The sequence below is a fragment of the Rhododendron vialii genome, chromosome 5a (genome assembly GCF_030253575.1).
Source record: "Rhododendron vialii isolate Sample 1 chromosome 5a, ASM3025357v1".
Classification (NCBI taxonomy): Eukaryota; Viridiplantae; Streptophyta; class Magnoliopsida; order Ericales; family Ericaceae; genus Rhododendron; species Rhododendron vialii.
In genome coordinates, this window is record NC_080561.1 from 5,177,133 (window position 1) to 5,200,337 (window position 23,205).

At 36.9% G+C, this 23,205-nt stretch overlaps 2 protein-coding genes across 4 annotated transcripts; both read right to left on the bottom strand.

Moving 5' to 3' along the window:
• Positions 1-204: 204 nt before the first annotated feature.
• LOC131325498 (protein phosphatase 2C and cyclic nucleotide-binding/kinase domain-containing protein) lies at positions 205-9,905 on the bottom strand. Of its 3 annotated transcripts, none has more exons than XM_058357795.1 (16): positions 9,674-9,902; positions 8,091-9,354; positions 7,284-7,415; positions 6,966-7,196; positions 6,698-6,823; positions 6,263-6,325; positions 5,940-6,022; positions 3,905-4,136; positions 3,511-3,827; positions 3,283-3,367; positions 3,114-3,180; positions 2,673-2,950; positions 2,512-2,577; positions 2,237-2,358; positions 884-1,040; positions 205-805 (listed from the first exon to the last, which is right to left on the bottom strand). In XM_058357795.1, exons 2-16 carry the CDS (start codon positions 9,114-9,116, stop codon positions 650-652), a joined length of 3,141 nt encoding a protein of 1,046 aa, XP_058213778.1. In that variant the 5' UTR covers positions 9,117-9,354; positions 9,674-9,902; the 3' UTR covers positions 205-649. The 3 variants fall into 3 exon arrangements, 2 of the variants coding, with proteins under 2 accessions (XP_058213778.1, XP_058213776.1); XM_058357793.1 differs by having other exon boundaries at positions 205-791; positions 9,674-9,897; XR_009199722.1 differs by lacking the exons at positions 205-805; positions 884-1,040; positions 2,237-2,358; positions 2,512-2,577 and having other exon boundaries at positions 2,849-2,950; positions 3,504-3,827; positions 9,674-9,905.
• A 9,889-nt stretch (positions 9,906-19,794) lies between these two features.
• Positions 19,795-22,524, bottom strand: LOC131325499 (protein SPEAR3-like). The gene is made up of 5 exons (XM_058357796.1): positions 22,255-22,524; positions 21,455-21,541; positions 20,751-20,818; positions 20,504-20,591; positions 19,795-20,160 (listed from the first exon to the last, which is right to left on the bottom strand). The coding sequence occupies exons 1-5, from the start codon at positions 22,450-22,452 to the stop codon at positions 20,050-20,052; spliced, it is 552 nt and encodes a 183-aa protein (XP_058213779.1). The 5' UTR covers positions 22,453-22,524; the 3' UTR covers positions 19,795-20,049.
• Between the last annotated feature and the right edge of the window lie 681 nt (positions 22,525-23,205).

The window sequence follows — 23,205 nt, forward strand, 5'->3', positions numbered from 1 at the left end:
ACCAGATAAGAGTGGACCCAAATTAGCTTATCCCAACACCTTTATCCCCCACCCTTCTCCACCTGCCAAACGGGCCTTTAAATGAATCTTTGGTACAACTTATCCGATTTATTTAAAATTATCACTTTCTTTTTGTGAATCGAGTTACAAGAAAACCCCACTTACGCAACAAACCAAAACTGGGGCGGTTTTGCCATGCCAATCTTCCAACCAACTAAAATTTCATATATAAAACACTAAAAATAAACCTTCATTTACATAATTATGTATTTACAGGAGCCAGGGTAAACGAGAAAGAAATGAAAAAATAAAAGTTCTATTCACTGACCCATTTAATCAGCTAAATAGCAGAAGCAAATACCGGAAGAAATGTACCATTATCACTGACCCCACAAAAACCCAGCCACCAAAAATCGAGTCGTCGAATTCACACCACTTTTCTTGCATTGAAATTAGCTCAAAGGAGCAGCCTTCTCGAATCAGCCATGCTGAAGGTGGTGAAAAGCTACACCGTTGTCTGAAAAGTCGAAACAACTGTGAGTGTTATTCTACCAGTCTTCAAGCCATTCTGGAGTATTGAGTTGTTCTACATATGGATTTGGCGAAGGAGAAGCTCCAAAGTCTTCGGAATGTGTTTCCAGGTGTTGAGCTATACGAGAGGTAATCTCAAGCGGAATAGGGAAGCTACCATTTGTAATACCTTCCCAGTCGACACCATGAAACCAAGGATGAGTTTTGACATAGTGTGTACCTTGGCTTCCAAGTCTTGTACTTTCATCAACTTCAAGTAACTGAACGAATGGATCTATCTCCACGTAAGAAAACAGGCTAGGGAAACAGAGAATACCACAACTGTGCTAAAAACATGCAAGTGTTTTAATACCTTGGTTATGAGATCAACAGCTTCAGGGCTCAAAGTCGTGGGCAGAGTTAGCTGTCCTTTTGCAATCTTTGGAAATGTATCGAGCTCACTTTCTCTCCACGAACCAAATGGCATTTCACCTTGTAGCATGAAATAGATCAAGACTCCCAGTGCCCACCTGCATGTTTTCTACTAGTACTAAGATACCAGATCAGAAATAGGATAAGGGAAATAAACAAATGCATGGATACAAATGACAGTTGAAAGGCCTAATTATGAATCTTTTTGTTGAAAAGAAATAGTTGGTTTGTTATGTTGGGGAAGCACAAGTCACCTGCAAGGACTTGTTACTCTGACAGAGACACAAGTAATCTAATGCTGAGAGAGAGAGAGAAGTAATCTAAGAACAGTGGAATTTTCTCCTGTCCTAAGCTTCAGAATCCCTGCAATGTTTCTGACTGTGGCTGGTTCAAGACATTGACAAGCGGGTCGTACTCCGGCTGAGTCTGGTCAGAGAGGATGTCATTTTGCTAAGTCAGGTTTTCCAGCAGCTGTCTGTTGTGCAAGTCGAGGGACCTGAAGTCAGCTCCTTAGCTATACACTGTTATAGAGCCCCTGGGTAGACCAAATGATGAAAAGTGAAAACTATAATGCCACGATCCACACTCACACGACCATATTCATTCTCTTTCTTTCTCTCCGTAAATTCCATTTCCCTTTCCTGCCAGCGGGAATTCCCTTATCGATTAGTACAGCGACGGAAGTCTCTTGAACGAAATCCTACAGGATCATGGTCCAGCTGCACCTTCCAGTACGGCTTCAAAGTTACACGACTAAACTACAATCACTACTACTCCGTATATACCAGGACAGGAATACAGAGGAGAAAAATATTTAAGACCCAAAACAACAGAAGTAACTAAAAAAGTAAGACACTGAACTATTTGAGGGGAGTAAGATGATGATCCAATAAGATATGTTCATTCAAAATGTGTGGTGGAAGTAACTTTAATGGCCGAGGCACATAGCCCCAGTAGCACACACTAAAATAAGAGGTAGAAACCCGGTAACTTTTGCCCCAACTACAGATCACATACTACCCCCCATAAACAGAAAATCGCCAACCCCAAAAGCTTTATGATTTAGACAAAAGAAGAAAGGAATGTTATTCATGATCAGGATCTGAATAAGCAAAGATTTGGGAGGGAACTATTAGAGGGCGAGCTTTCCAGCAAGTGCACGACAAACATTGATGAAGAGATGACAAGATTCAATGCCAGTAACTCAACAGACCTAGTAACGCTATGCAAACCACACTTGATAAACTATAGCATATAGATTGAACAAAACTTATGTGGTATATATACAGCATACCAGTCAGCAGGGAGACCATGACCTTTCCCCTGGACTATCTCCGGAGCCAAAGAGTCTGCCATGCCACATATCGTGAAGGTTCTTTCACCTGGCAGCTTCTTCCCAAATCTGAAGTCCACTAACTACAATACAGCAAAAGATAACCAATTCATAAGCACAATTATGTTCAATTTACCCCTCCGCTTTTAAAAGAACAAGGATAAGCATCATGTAGTTAGTATCACATAGCATAACTGCAGATGTCAGTAAAAACATAAAAAGGATAGGAGATCAACCTGTAAATGTCCTTCCTGGTCAAACATTAGAACATCTGGAGACACACCTCTGTAAAGAACCTCATTCTGAAATTCAAACAAATAGGTGAAGTATTTCTACATAAGTACAGACGTAACGTTGGCATATTCAGGAACGGAAGCAATACAGTCACGCATCAAACCTTGTGTAAATCTTGCAAGGCAGTGACAACAGAGGCAGCACAGAATTGAGCAGATGCTTCATCAAGTGGGGTGTGAAGAATTGAAGAAAGTGGACAAGCAATGCGTGTATTTAAAAGTATGCCAGCATAGGTTTGATCAGCACAAGTACACAAGATCTGTGGCACACCAGCTGAAGAGTTTATACTCTTCATTAGGTTCTTCTCTTTTAGAACCACTGATTCCTTTCCAAGACTTCTGATTTTATGCTTTGAAAACCTTTTTAAGCTAAGCAAATATTCTGATAGATAGAGAAAGTAGGAAAAAGGAACAAAAAGTAATCAGTTTTAATCAACCACCACACTAATAGACTCTTCCATGGTTACTTTCAGCATCTAAACGTTCACCACACAATGTCCTTGACAATATAACTTTTATTCGTAGTATACGGAACAAAAGCGAACCTGAGTCTCTGAGAACTACAAGCCCGATCTCGCTGCAGTCAGTAGAATATAAACACGTCCTCCACTCCTACACAAAATTACCAGCATCCTAAATCAATTTCCAGTCCCCTTCTGTGACAAGGTTACAAGAACATGCATGATAGCAAGACTTGAAGTCTTGAACCCTTACCAAATCAGAAATGTTCACCTTCCCAAGGGTAGAAGGATCAATACCTTTGGATTCCGTGGACAAGTTCAAGGCATAGTCCCTTGGCCTAGGTAATGTCAAATCAGGAGGACAAAGAGTAAGAAAATAAGTATAAAAATTGCAAAAGGTTTCATTTACAGAGTTCCTCAATTTAGGTTATTTCACATATATTTACAAACTAGATCATAGCTTCATGAGATTACCACATACTTGTGATCTTCTTGTGAAAGCTTTGACAGAGGGCCAACGACAGAGTCAAACTTTTCTTTTGTTAAAACAGCACATATTACATCACCCACAGCAACTGCACTCACTGAGCCAATGTGCTCACCAAGAAGAGTCCATTCACCAAAATAGCTCCCCTCATTCTTCTCTACCAACAGCTCTTTATTGCTCTGAATCTCATTGTCATGACTTGATTTGTTGGATTTGAGACTGCCGGTGTTTGGTTTATAAATCACTTCCTGATCAGCAAAAATTTTAACTGTCCCCTTCTGGATAATGTACAATCCTAAAAGAGCTCCATCCTATATATACAAATGGAGGAATGTGAGAAAAGCAAGACAGAAAACACAATGATTTCTGTTGAAAATAGAAAGTGTACCCTATTGGCTATTGTCTGCCCATCAGAGAAAGGAAGTTCTGAAAGAGAATCTGCAATGTGACTCAGCTGTAAGATCGTCAACCTCGAGAGAAGATCTACTGATCGAAGCAACTTCAAGGATGTCAAATTTGAAAACTCTGACATAAGAATTCCTCGAAAGTCTTCCCTTCTAAGAGCCCAAAGAGTTCCACTGGTCACAGCACGGACGGAAGCCTGGAGTGGTTTGTTATACCTACGTGAAACATATCAAGGACACACATGCAGTAAGATTAATACTACCATGGTAAGCATAATTATAAACCAAGGTGTGTTTTTGGATTGGCAAAACACAATCTGATATTTAGCAAAAGCCAAACCTTGGTACAAAAGAAATGGGTGATACGTCCCCCGTAGCAATACAATAGAATACAAAGCAAAAACAACTGACACACACTGCACTCCAATCCCCTGCTAATCAAACTAACAAAATCCCCTTAAAGGTTGGAGAAACCAATGCCCAAAAGGAAGACAAATAACACAGTACATTCCACGAAGAATCAATATCATCTAACTTGCCCTCAAAAAGTTGCATTTAGCTCTAGCCATAAAGATTGAAGAAATAAAAATAATAATAAAGCTTTCACTTTCTTGTTGCTTCCAAAACCTCTTCACTTAACATTAGCATTGGGGAACAAGAAGCAAGAGCCAGCCTACAATTAGCCGGCATTGGCAATAGCTGATTGCATTATAACCAAGAAAATGGACAATGAAATGATAGGTGATTGAATAATTCCTCACTCCTAGTACACTTGATACATCATTGGGGAACAAATATTACCACAATGTCTTCTGTTTTGAGACGTGGCATTAGCCAAGAGACTATTATGAGCCCAAGACTATGTAAAAGCCTTTACTTTGAGAGGCACTTCCGCTTTTCAAGTTTTTGCTTATGTTTTAAGAAGAGGATGAATGTCTTTGATTGTCAATAATCTTATCAGAAAAGGACTTGCAAAACCATATCCAAAAAAGGAATGAAGCACCAAACCCTCCCATCACCAACACCGGGATGTGAAGGAAAACAACAAATAGCCAACAAGGAAGCCATTACACAAGACCAACAGTCATCGAGATTTTGAAAGACGTTAAAAACTCCATGAAATTAAGGCCGCATGGGAGAACATAATAGAAACAAAATGTGACGGGTGCATACCACTCGACAAAAATATAAGGACAACGTATGGAAGGAAAAACCCACCCAAAGTTCCTCCCAAAACATAACTCTCTCCCCAGTCCCCATTACCACCTTAGGATGATAATCTTGAAAAATATTGAAAGATTTGCGATGTGGACTTCCATGGAGATTCTACAAGAGAATCCCACCCGATAGCTTCAACCTCATGCTGCTCTTAGTAATGGAATATCACAATCTATTACCCTCACGGAGAAATCCTCACAATAACTCAATAAGGGAAAGCAATATTGTTTGTCAAGATGTTTCCAATTGCCAGACCATCCTTTTTTTTTTGGGAAGCAAGACCATCTCCCAATTCACCAATTTAACTTTTTCCCTTCCTCACAACCTTCACCCATTTGAAATAATAAACAAAGACAAATAGTAGATAGGGATGCTAGACAAGACAAACTACACTATAAGTGTACCCCCACAGAACAAGGCTCTTTCCAATCTCCAACCTCATTACTAATTTCCTTTATTGATGGAGAGCCCAAAAAAGACTCCAATCTAGGATTATCAACCATTGGGAGCCCCAAAAACCTAATTAAAAAATGCTCAATGCCCAAACATCAATGACCATGATGCCATATGTTTATATTATGTCATCAAACAAACCATGTTCCTACATGAAAAAACACCAAAATCTTCACCAGAGTCGAGTTTATGTGAACACACTAGACTTTGTACCAGTCAAAATAGGTCTGCAATCACCTGTCATTCGAAATATTCTAGACTATCAAATCTTAAAATGCAGAATAAATATGATACTGACACTTAATCTAGCTTCAGGAGAACTAAACTGGAGAGAGAGAGAGAGCTCACATTAGTGCAAGTTCTCCAAAGGATGATAGCTTTTCTGCTGTATACTGTTGCAGAACCCTTGGAACCTCTCTATCTTTTTCTTCCTGTGATTTACACCATCTTAATAAGCATTGTAAATTTGTAACTGAAGGAACTTACAGGGAATTAGCTTCAAAATAAAATAAGAAGTATTCTCCACCACAAACATGTACTAGGCCCTAAGAAGACAACAAGGAATGACATTTCTAGCGTCAATCAACAATTTTAGAAACCCTAAAAAGAACCCGAAGCCAACATCTAAATTAGTAAATGTAACAGCTTAATAAAACAAGAAGAGTGATAACCTGAGTAGCCAAGACCTCAAATTCTCCACTACCAACAACATAAAAACAGTCACCTTCACCGCCCTGCAAAATTTGGTATATGTTACGCTTGAAACTAAACAAACAGTCAAGTTTCCTTCAATAATAGAAAGCCCAAACACGGGAGCTCGATAACAGAACGTAAGAGAAACCTGAACACAAAACCACATGTTGACTAACATATATAGAGCAGAACACTACTACGCATCACAATGGAATTTTATTAGTCACAACTCTCAAAGCAGTCACCTCTTCATTGGTTTCAATTATAAACCCAAATAAATATGTCCTTGCGAATTATATATGCTGTTGGAAGATCAGAAAAAAAATATGACATCTGTGTCCTTATTTACCAAGTAAAGAGCAAAAGAAAGCTATCATGTTACAAACCAAAATAAGGATCATGTTATAAATGACCTGTTCCACTACAATTGCTCCGGGTTGAACCTCGATTCTTTGCATACAATCCAGCAAAACTTGACTCTGAGAATCAGTTAATTTTCTGAATAGAAAGTGATCATTTAATGCCCGCTCTATGTGTGCCTGCAATATATGTCATCAAAATGAGCGCCATTAAAGGTTACCAATAGGAATTGCTTCCAGAGAGAGAGAGAGAGAGAGACCATTATTGAATTATCTATGTCGTGTATAAGACAAAAACATAATTAGTGGATAGGAGGTTTACTTCTTCTTCCCAGGTCTTCCTGTGAGCTGGAGATGGAGGAACCCATAATTGCCCATTCTCTAGAGAACTTTCAATAACACGGAGCCGTGCCCGTGATAAATCATGCCTAGCACGGTTGAACCTAGAACTCCAGCTTAGTGTTGAAGGAGACTCTGACCCTGTGGCCTCCACAATTTGTGGAACAGGTGGACGTAAAACGGCACTTGGACTCGCTGCCTGGCCAACAGACGTCTGGCCCAAAGGAAAACAGAAAAATGATTCAAGGCAGGAAAACAGAAAAATGATTCACTAAAATTTTTGGACAATAAGATCTCTTACATTAGTCAACCCATTAGTATGTACAACTATCACAGTAATGTCATCTGTACGAGTTTCATACTGCAGCCAAAGCCTATAAGATTCAGCAACAATTGCAGCACAAGCATCGCGTGGATCCTTGTATTTTGCAACCTGGAAATTAAGAAGCAGGTAATTAACGTTGATTGCTAACAGAGAATAAATTAGAGGAACAAGTTTGACTGTTCATTTGCATCTAGTAGATAAAGAAAGGTGATCCACAAAATTTCAAGGGAAAATGGACAGGAAAAACTAAATAAAAAATAAATAAATAAAAAGAACTCCAAAAAAGCTGACCAACAAGAAATCTTGCTGAAAGAAACTAGATCACCGATAGTGATGACCTGACACACGCATGACTTATTAGCTGAAACAACTTCAGGACGATACCAGTATCACTTAGGTTGTTCACAATATCCTGGAAGGCTGGAACTGCAGTTTGAGAATGACCTAAAGACCGAACCTTTATGGTATAAAAGGAAATTTATTTTACTTGATTTTTTTTTTTTTTTTTATAGCAATAGAGACATGATACAGATTCAAAATGACAGCATCTAAACTTGCTCAATGAAAATGGAAAAAGGTATCACACATGCACGAAAGTATGCCATCGTCACAACAAACCTGACTCAGCTATCCGAATGGGCAGTTTGACAAGTGGAGGGCATAAGAACTACTCGTATTTCCAGCTACAACTTATACCCCACTATTGGAGCCATAGAACATTAAGATCATGCAGAAATAAAGAGTAGGATTAAAACATAAACAAGAAAAGAAAGGATACCTCACCATGTCAACCACGGCTTGGCTAGAAAGGAACTCAAACACCCCATCGCTGGCAATTACAAAGAAAGGATGATCTTGTGTAAGCTCCAAAACAACAATTTCAGGGTTTGCAACAACCCCAATTGACTCAGCAATAGAATCACCTAAACTTCTTGTAAAGGCCGTACCAGGGTACATCCCATTTTCCACCCAAAGTCTAGGAGGATCACCATCATCAGCCTCTTCAGTACCCCAACACTGCACATCTGGGTTCTTCAGCCCTTCAATCTGGTCCAAAGTCAGAACTCTTGCTCCGCAAAGCTTAACCCGTTCAAGTTCATCTGCCCGAAATGGAGTCTGATCTATCGATAAGTCAATAGCTACAATACCATTCCCTTTTCTCTCAGCTATTACAGCCCTAGAATCACCAGAATTAGCTATGTAGAGTGTCCTACCACGAACTAATATGGTAATTGCAGTGGTCCCACTCATGCTATCATCCAAACTATCAGCATGCAACTGGGAATTTGTTGCCAAGAATGCAGCATGACACGCCTCAACTGCATCCATGCGAAAACTACTATTCCGGAGTAAATTCTCACACAACTTCCGCTTCACAAACTGTGAGCATTGAGCCCCAAATTCTCCATGCCCATCGAAAACCCCAAAGAAATGGTCATCAGCGTTTGTCCCAAATGGAGTGTGGATGCAAAAACTATCTTGATTAGCTTTATCAAGGGCATCAGGGTAATACCCTCTCTGAGACAAGTATGAGTACCGTAGTTCATAATTCCCCGACGGAACCTTTACCGTCCGTGACCCTTCCGGAGGCAGGAACTGACCTGAAACCCTAGAAAGCCTTGTGATACCTACTTCACAATCCCTATTTCCACCGAGCTCATTAAATTCATCCCCATGTTCGGCTCCTCCATGTGAAGAATCAGGTGAGAACACCGGAAACTCAGCCCGGACATTTTCTCTTTCCTTAACCCTGACTTCTTTAGGTATGCATATCTCACCAATGCAGGACTTTGAATAAACACAACCCATCACTGAAACCAGCACTCAGAGAAAGACTCAGATACCAGAATTACCCAAAGCTTCATCAGTTTCAACCTCTAAACAGTTGAATGTCTCAAACAAGAATATAATCCACAGGAATTAATCACTAAACTCTGCCTCAATGAAAACCAACTAAAATCCACCAATTGAACAACCTGACAACCCAATTAGTGAAGGAATTCTCTCAAGTATCCAAGTAACAAATTCCAGAAAACCCAAGTCAAATCTGGTCAAATGTAACAGAATTCATTAGCTATCACTAAACCCTTATCTACTCACATAAATGGGTCAATTCCAGATTCCAGAAGTACTGAAGCGAAATCAAACAAAACCCACAAAAACCCATGAACAATTCAAAAAGATATTGATGATTTGGACAGAAAACAATCTACATACACAAATGAATTTACGTTCTTGATACAGAGTTCGAAGAAGTTGAAAATAGACTAGCCAAAGAGATATCTACAGTCATAGTTAGACAATTTAAATGTGGACATAGACATGATATCGACTTGAATAGAGTATGGAAGATAGTGATTGCATACTTGGGAAGAAAATACAGAGACCAAGAAGCAGAAACTCAGAGGTAAATGGGACTCAGATGTTGTCTCCTTCGTCTTTAGCAGGTGGGCACTGGCCAGTGAGGAGAGAGAGAGAGAGAGATTTGGAGGCTGGAAAGACAGGCTGGGTGGGGATGTTTGGCTTGGAGGTCGTCGATGGCGTATCAGTACATGTGCGGAAGGACGGCCTTACTTTTTTGTAGGGACTGGATTTCTCCACGCTCTAATTTTCTGAACGCGCCGGTCTTTGGGTACGGATAATGTGGAATCCAAAATTGGATTCTCTGCGATCGCACAGGGCCGCAAACGAGCTGAGACGTGACGAGTTTAGACATGCGATTCGAGATGTGTCGAGCTTTGACGTATTCTAGAGTTAAGCCCGTTCAAAACTAGTCTCTCTCTGATTCTCTATCTTTATTCGTTTTATTACACGAGCCTATTTTAAACGAGCCAAGTTTTTATAATCAAACCAAGTGACAACTTATTCGAACTCAACTCATTTACCGATGAGCCAACTCCTTTCGTTAAAGAAAGCCTCAAATCCAAACGTCGTGCTTTCATAAACATATTACACCAATTTAGTAGTAGTATTTAAATTCTAAACATATTGGAGTATATTACTGTATAGTCTGTATTAAGCGGGGAAAATTAAATACTCTTTAGTGGAAGAGTAATAATTTCAATGAATGAAAAGACAGTTTACAAAAAATATAACATAAAAAATAGAGCTACAAAAAGTAGGTTAAAAATAAGGACATATTTTTAAACTTAAAAATTATAGGTTTACGATTTTTTTTTTCAGGGTGTAATAGATCTTCATCGAAATCTATCAAATAATATCTATATTGCATATTTTTTAATTTTAGTAAGCCTATTATTTTTAAACTTGAAAATTGTAAATAAGTATTTATTTTTTAAGAAAAAAAATGGAACACACCCTAACTACGCACAATGGTGTTGATTACCTATAACTGGAGGAATCATAAAACACGTCATAATTTTTTTTTGTCAGACAATGAGCTCGGTGAATATCTTTTCGGTCTAACCTTTAAAAATTCTGGGAAAAGAAAGCCTTGAAATCTGCTCTCTGTGGTTGAGCAACAAAAAATTGATCAGCATGGTGACACTCTCAGACCTCTCCCCTACCTGCATTGAAGCATTTTAAACAACCAGAAAGAATATAAACAGCATTAAAACACCCAAAAGTACTGTGATATATATATATATATATATATATATATATATATATATATATATATATAAGTCCATTTAATAGCTTGTTAATTAAATTGGTAGAATATTCTCTGTCTCAAAAAAAATAAAATATATATTTGCATGTACGAAATATTTGTAAGTTTTGTAGGGGTGTGTGTGCATGAAGCATGTGGAGTAGGTAAACTGTCTATGTTATGCAATAGCTAGAAACAAAAAAATACTACCGACCAAGTTAGGGGATGGACAACTGTCACTTTTTTGGACCTCTCCTTGGTGAGTCAACATCTCCTATAGAAAGAAGTAAAAAAGAAATACTAGAAGAGAGAGGACAATTACAGAGGGTGGAAATCTAAGGGTTAGTACACTTCAGGTTTTGCACGAATAATTCGAGTCATTCAATAATTTTAGAGAAAAAAAAATTGAATGAACGTGTGAAAAATTAGCTCAAAATTGAATAGGCAGGTGAAAAAACCGTTTAGAGATCTTGATATTCTCGTAGTGACACAAAACTTCTTGGATATAATTACAAAAGATTCATTCCTTTCGTATCAGCTACAAGCCTACAAACTACGAACCCCAAAAGGGTTTGACCATGCGGTTATGAGAAAGTAACTAAATGATTTGTCCTTCAAGAGGTTGTAAGTTTGAATCTAATGAAGGCCAAACAATCTAAATTTTGAGGCCGATGGAGGTTATTTCAAAATTCTAAAATTAATTGAAACACGTATAAGTTGATCCGGAAATCGAGTTACCGAAAGAAAAAAAGAGGGCCTGCAACTACAATGAAAGTACAGCCAAAAGGAAAGGAACCCTCTGGTGAGATCGAAAATGCCATCCACACCCAACACCAAGATCAAATAATTCGAAAGTGGTCCCCAGATATGCCAATTGGGCACATCTTGGCCTCTGGTATCACTTTTATCATTAATTAGATAGATTGATGATTAATTTTGTAAATTAGCTCGGGCGCTGCCTAAATGAACACGCTTCTTCACACGTTTAAGTGGGAGAGATTAAAACAAGAGAGTGTAAGGTGTGATTAATGGTGGATAGCCATCAAACATAAAAGGAGAGCTAAAATTAGGATAGCTAAACTTTTTTTTGATAATCTGATGTCCGGCAAAACTTGTGCGCACCTCGACTGAAATTACCGATTGAACAAACCTTCAGTAGCCATAAGGTTTGGAACATTGGCCTTCGTAAAACTCGAACTTGCTATCTCTTGGAGGACAAGCTCTTTAATTATTTTCTCATGCCCATTTGATCAGACGGTTGATAGCTAAGGTTGGATAGACTTTACATTAAAGATAGATAGGTTTATTTTGGGACCAGTCCAGCAAGGGGTGAGGGAATTGCCTTTCACCTCAGTTTCAAGACAGCTACAAGCCTACAGCCTACACAATAATAACAACGCCAACTTTATTGCACCAACAAATTAAGCTGCCCCTCATTACGTCACCTTTGCAAGAGTCCGACTACGGGTACCGAATATTAGAGTATATATTGATTTTACGTTGAAAAAAAAAAACCCTACTTTTACATTAAAAAAATATGTTATCAAAATTTTTTTTTGATTGTTTATATATGTCCTCCCTAAGCAAAAATTATGGCTCCGTCTATGCATGCAGGGTCTATTTTGGGTCTCATACAAATAATCTATACCGTACACAACTTCAAATACTTTCACGTACTACATTAGTTGTTCTGGTTAAACTTTAGAAAAGTTCTATGGGATTGGTGCCTACAAGTTTCTAGAGCGCAGGGAAAAATTCCTAACTTCCTATATAAGTGTGGAAAAAAAAACCCCTAAAGTTTCAACTTATTTGTCATGCATGTAACATGAAGCAACGGCTGTGCACGTCTGCACAATCTCACCTTTTTTTTGGACCTTGAAAGTAGCAATACATACATTTGATTTGAAATTATCTTATCAATATTGAAATGCATGTGATTCGGACCGTTTTAGACATAAATCTTGTGTGACACAAATTCTGTGTCCGCTATCCAGCGGAGCTAAAGACAATAGCAGAACATGATAGCGTCAGAGCACCCCCTCCCCATTTTCTGTTATCCAAAAAGGCACCACTTAATAATGCATTCACTTTTTCTCCCCTATGATTTGAGGTGACCTGGAGACCACGTCCTTGTGCATGCAGTTGCAATTCATGTAGTAAAAAAACAGAGCATTATTGTATCTGGGATTCAGAAAGCAGAGAAAGTTTTCAGTGCCTGGTGGGCACGGGCCACGTGGTGCCGAGCACGCATTTCGGCCTTCCAAACGTGTTTTGGACGGCCTAAATCTGTTTGGGTTTGAGGGGGTATTTTGGTAATCTTATACTAAAAAATTACCCAAATAAATCTGAGCTGTCCAAAGCCGATATCGTGCTCGGCACCGCGTGGCCCGTGCCACCCGGCACTGAAGAACTTCTCCAGAAAGCAAGTAAAATACTACTTTACCTAAAGAATGAGAATGAAAGTGGAAGTGTTTTTTTACTGCCTTTTTATCCTGCACTTTTTGTTTCTGGTTTCATTCAAAGTGCAGGAACTTACAATTCTATCCTTTTATATTTGTTTTTGTTACCGATGAAAGGTAACGTTGTAAAAGTAGGCGTTAATAAGGACCCGGAAAAGAAAGACGCGAAAAATAAGTGAATGTGAAAATCAATTTCCGAATGCTGCAGTATGGTTTGTGTCCGGACATTATTTCAAAATGGGTCTTGCCATCCGCGAGGAACCCGGCTCGAGACAAATTATACAAAACTAACAGTTATGTTCAACTTGAAACCACACGTTGACTACAGAAAACCATTAGCTACATCTTTCTTTTGTTTGTCATGTTCAAAATGTTGCTTACATCTGTGTAGTTTATAACTGGGAAATGATATTGGCACTCCAAAAATTAATGCAAACACTCCAAAAAACAAAGGAAAGTGGTTTTGGAGTTATACTGATTTTGGAGTGTCTGCATCAATTTTTGGAATGCTAATATCATTTCCTTTATAATTTTATATCATACTAGTATTTTTGTTGACGTTTGACCAGTTCCGCAACAAATTAATGAGCAATTAATGTGCGGGAACATTAAAAACAAGATCTAGAAAACCAACATTAAAATAAAATTAAAAAACATATTAAACTTATTTACACGATTGGTTTTTGTTTTCGAAACCTACGCCTTTTGTGAGCTATCCATTCGGCAATTCAACTGTCCAAATCTCAATTACACCGTGCAGCATCCAAGCCATTCATTGCCGAGATGAAATCTAGACCGTTGGATTGTTGAACAGACGGCTTGGATAGTGCACAGCACGGTATCGTGCACCACCCACACAGCACCATCTCCTGGTTGGAAAAGTGATATGGGAAAAGGTGTTCCTCCTCTATGCTAATATTGTCTAGGGAGACCTTTTAAGGAATCGTTATCGGAAGTATTTTTACTGGTTCGTTTTTGTTTTTTAAAACACGAAAAGGAAAAATAAATAAAATTTGGGGCTATGTAAATAAAATAGGTGTTTGAAAAAAAAGATGGGCAACGGTATCTTCTTTTTTTTACCCCGACTGCGCAATTCAAACTTCGGGGGAAACTAGCATACTAACCCACCACCATGATCCTTACTTAAATCATGATTTGTCTCAAGTGTCTTCTCACCAATAATGTGTTTGGGAAAGTATAACCTCCTTTTTGTGTGTTTTTTGTGGGGGATGCAATGTACTCTAATTGAAGAAAAAGAGTATGACATTAAACAGATCACATGGGGGTTGGTCCATTCAAGTATGAAAAGATAAAATATGGGTAATCTCAAGCTCACTTTTTAGGGTATACCAAATTAAAACACCGACAGTCTATTCAAGATTTCAAATTCAATTATGGCAACTAAATTAGAGGGTTGCGCTCGTTGCGGGACTTAATTAACCCAACATCTTACGATGGACAGGTTAGTTTGAGGATCCGTTGGTCAAAGGAAAGGGGGATCCAAATTCCGAGACGGAGCCGTATGACATCAAGCCTATATTTTTAACCTACCCCGACTACCGCTTTTCTTTTTTACCACTTCTAAAGTGCAAGTATGGCTCCCATTACCTTTGTCAGGGAGTATTGCCTCTCTAAACTACACCGCTACCTGTACGGAAACTGATCACTCCAATATCGACTAAGATCCTACCACATGTAAGTGGTGGTAGAAGTGTATATGGTTAGCCCCAATGAGGGGCGGAAAGTTAAACTTAGGCCTGGTTGATTCAGATATTCCATGGTTCCAACTTCCAACCACTGAACTATGTCATGCCAGGTTTTTCCTGTAGTAATACCGATTATGCTTGTATCCCTTTTAATCGTTGTACCTATTCCAATGATTAATAAATTCTTTTTTCGCAGATAAAAAAAAACTAAGCCATCGATCGTTGGTGGTAATCTCAAGCTTACAGATGAACTTGAAAAAAGACAGCGTGAATTCGCCCAAAAATTTGGCCTGGATGGGCCTCCACTGAGTATACTATTGTTTCAGAGGACTCTTTATTTAGCAGGCTTATAGGACACTTCAAAAAAATTCAGCCCAGCCCATAAGCTAGACCTTTATTATTTTTTCATTCGTTAAACCTAATCTACTCTAACTAAGGGGACTTGGAAATGGAATGAGTACTTACGGGAATCGAACATTGTTCATATGCACGGAGTATAAAGGAGGTACTAACTACACTTCACTCCACTTGCCACAAGCTAGACTTCAAACTGCTCGAAACATGACCTTCGATTGCGGCTATGATAGGATGTTAGTATATTAGGGACATAACCAGTACTACAAAGGGCCAACCGTTTACTCGATCAGCTCGAACCCATAACCTCACTCCCAGGACTCAAACCCAAGGGAGAAAGACCACTTAGCTTGGGCCGGTTAAAATATCACTAGAAATTGGTTAAAATAAAAACAGAGGTCAAACTCAAATGTATTTTTAAAGGGAAAATTTATAAAAATGGTCCTTCTAGTTTCACCCGAATTTCATTTTCGTCCTCTAAATATCAATTGCAACTCTTTTGACCTTCAAGTTTGGTTTTCGTACTAAGTTGATCCAATTAATAATGTTTGGCAGCCAAACTGGACGAAAAAAATAAGATTGAGGGCAGACATCATCTATTGGATCAATTTGGTACGAACTGCAGCGTCCAAACCGCCATTAATCCGATTTTTTCTGTCCAATTTGGCTGACAAAAGTTATCAAATGGACCAATTTGGTATGGAAACCAAACTTGAAGGTCAAAAGAATTGTAATTGATACTTGGACGATGAAAATGAGACGCGGATGAAACTAAGAGGACCATCTATATAAATTTCCCTTTTTAAAGTTCAAAGATTATACTCTGAAGCTTCAATAGCTTTCAAGTCAAGCTCGAAAATTGTGGTGCTCAACTCGATCGGTACGATTATGTGGTATCAAAATATGACATATACACCAGGGTTTGAATCCATTAAAGTTCTTTTAAGATCAAATTATGTAATCTTGTCTGCAAAGTTTGAACACAATTTTAAAACCCGTAAACATTTGAAAATTAAGAGTTCCCTGCTAAAAAAACATGACTGGAATAAGTCCGTGATCCGACTAGGTTGGACACACATTAGTTTACGTTGAGTTATTAGGTTCCGTTTCGCTAAGATACTTATTTTTTGCTTTATAAGATAGATCATTTTCTCACAATACATTACCTTTAATTCAAAAAATAATGAAAACATTTAAATAACCGAGACAGTACCATTTTATTTTATTTTATCATGTTTAAGTTTTAACAATCTTAGGCGAGAGATCAAGATCACGTCTAAAGCGTGGATTCATGTTAGAAGTGATAGCAAATTTTTATATCCAACTAATTAGCTTCGGTAACATATGAAGTAAGTTGAAGAGCCATTTGCAAAAAGTGCAAGGGACTCTTCAACCTTTAAATCTTAATTTGATTAATATTTTGACTTTTGTGGACCCACTTTGCCAAAGAAATCAATTTACTTACCATTAATCATTATTATTATACTTGATGATCATCTCTCTTCAAATGTAATTTAGTTTTTATTTTGCCATCTACGAAGGAGATGCTTAATAGGTGTAATCCTGCAATGTTTTAATTATCATCGCTCATCATGTTTAGGCACTTCATTCTAGTATTAATCACCATCTTTATCAATGAAAATACAGTTTCTAAGAAAAACAATAGAGATGTCCTAGAAAAATTAATAATACTGTAAAACATAATGATAATAGGGAAAGTCTACAACACACACCTCTTAAAAGGGTGTACTATATGCATATATTTTATGGTTCATTCATAACATTTTAGTGTGTTTCGTAACTTTTGTTCTAGAATTTATAACCTTTCAGCAATACAATTCATAACATTTTTATTATAATTAATAACATTTTGATGTATTTCGTAACATTTATACGATTCGTAATTTTTTAGCAATACGATTCGTAACATTTTATCTATAATTTATAACATTTTGGGGGTGCATATGATACACCCAAATAAAGGGTGTGTATTGTAATTTTTCCCATGATAATATATACTCCCTCCGTCCTTTATTTAGTGTCTAGTATTCCATTTTGGGCTGTCCCATAATAAGTATCCATTTTGTAAAGTTAAGGGGTAAAAGTTGGTGCATTGTCTATTTTGTCCCTAAAAGTATATTTCATTTTGAAAAATTAGTGAGTAAAAGTGTAATGATGATTGGTAAGTAAGGAAAGTGAAGGAAAAAATTGACGTGAAATGTGTAATGATGATGTCTTTTTAATAAATTGGAGTTACGAAGCAGGATACTTAAAAACGGACGAAGAAAGTACAACCTGTCGTTTTTACTTTAGTGTGAAAACATAGATGTCCATGAAGAAAAAAACAATAAATGTTCGAGATCGTTCTTTGCTTTCACCCTGGAGTAAAAACTTCAGGGTGAAAGCATAGATATCCATAAAGAGAAAAACAATAGATATCCGAGATTGTTCTTTGCTTTCACCCTAGAGTAAAACAACAGCACTACAGTCACCACACAAGTTTTATCGCACATGTCTACAGCATGCGTATGGGGCCCACCCCGGGTTCTTAAAAAAATAAAAAAAATACCCATAAATTTTACAATAATTTTTTATAGAGTTCTGTAAAAAATCAGCTCCAACGAATATCGATATTTTTTCTGGATTCGTAGGGATAAAACTAAGCAGTTTCATCCTACACGTGCAGTAAACATGTTCGGTAAGCCTAGACTTTCTGGGAGTAAAAACAGGCTGTATGTATGGTTATTATGTCATCTTAATATTGTTCCCTCTTTAAAAGAGGCTCTTTCTTCTTTTAGTAAAGTTAATACTACTGCTCATGAATAGGATTAAAAGATTAGAGAGAAATTCCAAAACTTCATGAATCAAATAATTAAAGTTTCATTTCAATCAAAAGATTTTACGTACTATTGCTGGATGCTGTCGGCTAGACAAATAAACATGGATAATGCGGAATTGAACAAAAAAAAAAAAAAAAAAAGAACTTTATTTTTGGATTTTGTCTTAACGTTTCTACACTGTCACAAGAATGATATTGTTTTATCAGAAACTCCATTTATTTGTGTATTTTGTAGTGATACCATATATATATTCAAGTACTTATGATAAAAATAAAAATAAAAACTATTGAATAGCCTCTGCTAATTTAAATAAAAAATATTGCTTTGGTGCTCAGTTTAATTAATTTATCTGGCTCCCTGAAGTTTTCTCCTCATACAAAAATAGATTTTAATATATGGGCTTACCCTAAAAAAATAACTAATCAAATTTCATACAACCAACACAATTTTAGAAATAGATGGCGTGGTCAATGAAAGTTTAGTCCTTCTCAAATGAATTCCTGTCTTCGGCCGCAACTACGAAATTGCATCCACTTTGCTCAACTTTATTTCATTTTTTATAACAAAGCTGGACCGGCTGATGCACAACTAAAATAATTCTAAGAGACTAATTCCATCATCTACTATATTTCGTTGTATTGTACTTCATTTCATATATGTCCATCAAGTTGCCAAACTACAAGAAAGATGACCAAAAAGTGATGCATATATTGAATGGAAGAATTTGGAGTATATATTTTGGCTATAATTCTATTTCTTGATTGTCACTTGTTTGTGAGTCCTAAAATGCATTCGAACAAAGCTGCTAGGGGTCAACTGAAAATCCAATAAATTTATCATACAATGACTTCTATGCATTTTAAAAAAGAGAATAAATTTTATCCATCGTCAGTGTAGAACCTCATCTTTCCATCATCACTTATTATGGGCATTATCGAGTGTCTATTATTGTGATCTGAACCGTTTATATTTTAAGACCCGCTATATAGAGCTTGATCGGAAGTCGATAGATATATCAAAATTTAAATTTTGGTTATAAAATGGATGATTTGATTTCTGTTAATAATAATAAAGATAAACTATCAATTTTACAAAGCAAAATTCAATTTTTGATACTCTTATCAATGTTCGATCAACTTTATTTTTTGAATGGGTACACTACTATATGGGGTTTATAAGATAAACGGTTCAAATCAACAATAAACACATGGTAGGACTGAAAAATGTGGTGGTGGAAAAGTAAAATTTTCTACCGTCAGTGGAAAGAATTTAATCTCTTTAAAAAATTATTTGCAAGAATTTTTCGCTACTCTTGTAGTGTCTTTTGGTTGGGTTTTGAGGTTTGGAGGTGTTTGGTAGTTAGGTTTAGGCGTTCTTTCCGGCAATCCTTTCCTCTTTGGTTGGCATCTGGCATTCTTGTTTTGGGTCTTGGGTGGCGATTGCCGTTGTGTCTTCGGTTCGTTTAAATCTTTGCATTCTTCTTCAAAGATTAATATTTTTTTTTTCAAGCCAAAAACAAAAGAGTTGCAAGGAAAATTTCATTCGTGCGTCGGAATTACATCTAATTCTCATTACACAAGGGAGCCATCAAAAATTAAACTTCGGCACGACGACGCGAGTCCATCAAATGGCTCACCTTGTACAACTGATCAAGATCCAACTTTTATTGTGTTGGATTTATCAATTTAACGTAAAGATAATTAACGAACTAAAAAGAAGAAAAAAAACAAAAGAAAGAGAATTCATCCATTGAGTTGCAAAAAAAATTGCAGGCTAAAGTCTAAGCTCCAAATCTAGTTCTTGATCGTCAATTGTTTGGGAATTCTGACTGCTGGCGTCAATCGAATCACTCCAGCCTTTGTTTCTCCTCTTTTGCACTAAATCCTGAAAGGAAATTAAGAACCTTGTTAGTCGAGGTTAATTATTACGACAATCAATAGGATTTCGCTATTTCTCCAGGAATGACTTTCATAATCTTTTTTGTGTTTATACGATATAGTACAAATAATATTAATAGATATCCGTGACTGAGTATTTGGATGTTATGTTAGATATAAAACAAGAACAAAAACAACATCATTCCCATACGAAATCATGTCGTATATAGGAATCATAGAATACCTCGGTTTCTCACCAATAATATACTGGAAGACAAAATTACGTCGTTTCCCTAAGAAAATTATGTGCGTATATCGTTACCGATAATAGAATAGAAATTATAGAATACCTCGGCTTGTGGGTTCAAAAAATGTCTTGCGATGCTGGGTTGTGCAGATTGTTGGGTGTCTAAAATGCCATAGCTGGTCGGTTTCCATCTGTTTCAAATTTTTTGTATTGAATTTCAGCACATAATAGTTTGAGATCAACTTTGAAGTTAAAAAAAAATCCTGAAAAAACAGTGGTAGAGCTCTAGGATTATGAATCCCGGGAGGCCGCCCCTGCCAGCTGAAAGGGGAAATTAAAAAAGTATATACCTTGGTGTGGTGCTAGGCTGGGAATCGCCATATCTAGTAGTAGTTCCTTCTAATTGAGCCAAACCTCCCTGTAATAAATTCAACTTATACATTTTTGTAATCGGCAAAAAATGAATTTATTAATCATTGAAATAGGTACAACGATTAAAAGGGCTATGAGCATGAACGGCATCACTATGGGGAAAACCTGGCATCCCAATTAAGTTGGCATCCCAGATCCCGACTATCACGCGCCTCTAGAACTCCAGGATATAAATGATGATGATATAATAGTGGACGGTTTTAAATTCGCCCTCAGATACGAGAGTTTGGGAATAAGATTTCAAAGAAATGATTTTCATTTCCCAGCAACAAACTGATCAAAATGAAGCCGCGAATAAGAAAACAAATGAAAAGGAAAAGGAAACTATGAGATTGTGGCTTTCACCTAGTATTAATTATCGGTAATTGATTTTTACACTCCTATTTTTCTATAACCACACTTCATTCTTGTCTTCTTGTGATATGAGCTGACAAAATTAACATTTAATTTGTTTACTCTTTCACAAGACAACATTGTAAATTCACATCACGAAAAGACAAAAATGGAGTGTGATTACGACAAAGGGAAAGTGCGAAAATCACTACCCTAAATATCTTAATAATGCTAATTCTACTTCTTCTTCTTCATTTAAAAAAAAAAAAAAGCAAGTCCACATGCATACCATGATGTTTTGGGGGACATGAAACCCATAAGAAGATGAAGATGATGATGTATACATGGGATAGCCTGTTTGCATTCTCTCATCCTCCTGCATGCACAGGTCAATAGTAAAGAAATTTCATCACAATTCCGTCCTATATAGGAGTATCAATCAATTTCCAAGGGAACATGTACAATTAATTTCATAAAAAAAAATTAATTGGTAAAATAAATTTTTATTAACAACTCGATAACGGGTACATCGAGAATGGGTCAGCATCATGATTACACACATACATTAACTAGATTGACACCCGTATCCTAACAAATCATTTGCTAGAAGAATTACCCGATTGGGATGGACGAAAAGGAAGAGGCTAATATATATCTTTGATTCTTTGTCTAAGAAGTGTATAGCTACTTTGTGTATCCCCTTATAATCTACTTTTAAAATAATTTCTACTCCTCCCATCCCAAATGTTTGTCCAGTCCGCAAAACAAGGACTCAAAAATAATACATTTCTTTCAAGAAAAAATTAATTTTTTTTCATAAATTTAAAGAACTCATCGATATCTAGTGAATTATTGAAAAAATTAGAGTTTCGTTTTTGGAAAAATTGTATTATGTTTGCGCCCTCATCTTGTGGACCGGACACATCTTGTGGACCGAACAAATATTATAGGACGGAGATGGGATTTAGTTTGTGAAAATCAAAATACTTTTTCTTTTAAAAAAAATGTCGATATTTTAAGACATTCCAAGTGGAATAATGACGATTGGAGTAGAGAGAGAGAGAGAGAGAGAGAGAGAGAGAGAGAGACCTGGGTAAGAGTAGGAGTTGGGTAAGCAGAAGCCAATTGGGCATGAAGTCTGATCTGCTCCAATTGAGCAACACCAAGTCCTCTCTGTGGCTGCTTGGGCTTATTATTGTACTCTGCATTACTATTACTCTTCTTCCCTTTTCTTGATGATGATCTTTCATTTCCTGGATTTGTCCCCCCAAAATAACTGCTGCCCATCTCCTCTTCCTTGTTTTTGCCAATGAGAGAGAGAGAGAGAGAGAGAGAGAGAGAGAGAGAGAGAGAGAGAATTTCTTTACAAGCTGCACAGATACATGCATCTATTTATATGTATCCAATGAGCTTTTTTTTTTAAAGTTGTTTGGAAACCCAAATAAATTTACTATTGCATCGCTGGATTAGATTGTGTAGAGATTTTGTGTATTTAATGTAAATATAAATTAAGAGATTACATCATACGTATATCTAGATTGATTCTCTTTTTATATCTCTGTAATCTCCACCTCGTTTTGGCACATTATGGGGAAGTCCATATCAATTATCCTACTAAGATTCTGAGAGTGATCGTATTCGATTATCTTAGGTTAATTATGCGTGAAAATGATGCGAGAAATTAATTTTACCATACACGTTTCATTCGCTTGTCAATTCGGTTTTCGAGTTCTATTGCTCGCGGGGTCCACATCAGAATTATTCAAATGATTTGAGTCGTCCATCTTTTATGCAACGTGTAGATCATATATATATATAAACAAATTGATCGAGAGACTAGTTTAGCTAGCCATTTGTTTTTGAAAAATATGTGCATGAATCGTAATTGTTAGAATCATGAACACGGTCTACTTATACGGACCACAAACATTGATGACATCGCATGGTTACAAAATATTTGATTAGTATGAGATTCTTTGAAATGTTAATTTGTTTAGGAGGCGTTACAAGATAGAGCGGTCCCAAGTAGTTTTTATTATT

Bases quoted from the DNA above. Each gene is read 5' to 3' on its own strand.
- LOC131325498 (XM_058357793.1), bottom strand. From the start codon at position 9,116: ATGGGTTGTGTTTATTCAAAGTCCTGCATTGGTGAGATATGCATACCT. The intron at 6,326-6,697 runs GTCATTTATAAC...CAAATTTTGCAG, and splicing joins GAGCAATTGTAGTGGAACAG to GGCGGTGAAGGTGACTGTTT. The intron at 792-883 runs GTATTAAAACAC...CCATTCGTTCAG, and splicing joins CTGTTGATCTCATAACCAAG to TTACTTGAAGTTGATGAAAG.
- LOC131325499 (XM_058357796.1), bottom strand. From the start codon at position 22,452: ATGGGCAGCAGTTATTTTGGGGGGACAAATCCAGGAAATGAAAGATCA. The intron at 20,592-20,750 runs GTATATACTTTT...AATTTGAAACAG, and splicing joins CAGCCTAGCACCACACCAAG to ATGGAAACCGACCAGCTATG. The intron at 20,161-20,503 runs GTATTCTATAAT...ATTTCCTTTCAG, and splicing joins TTTTGAACCCACAAGCCGAG to GATTTAGTGCAAAAGAGGAG.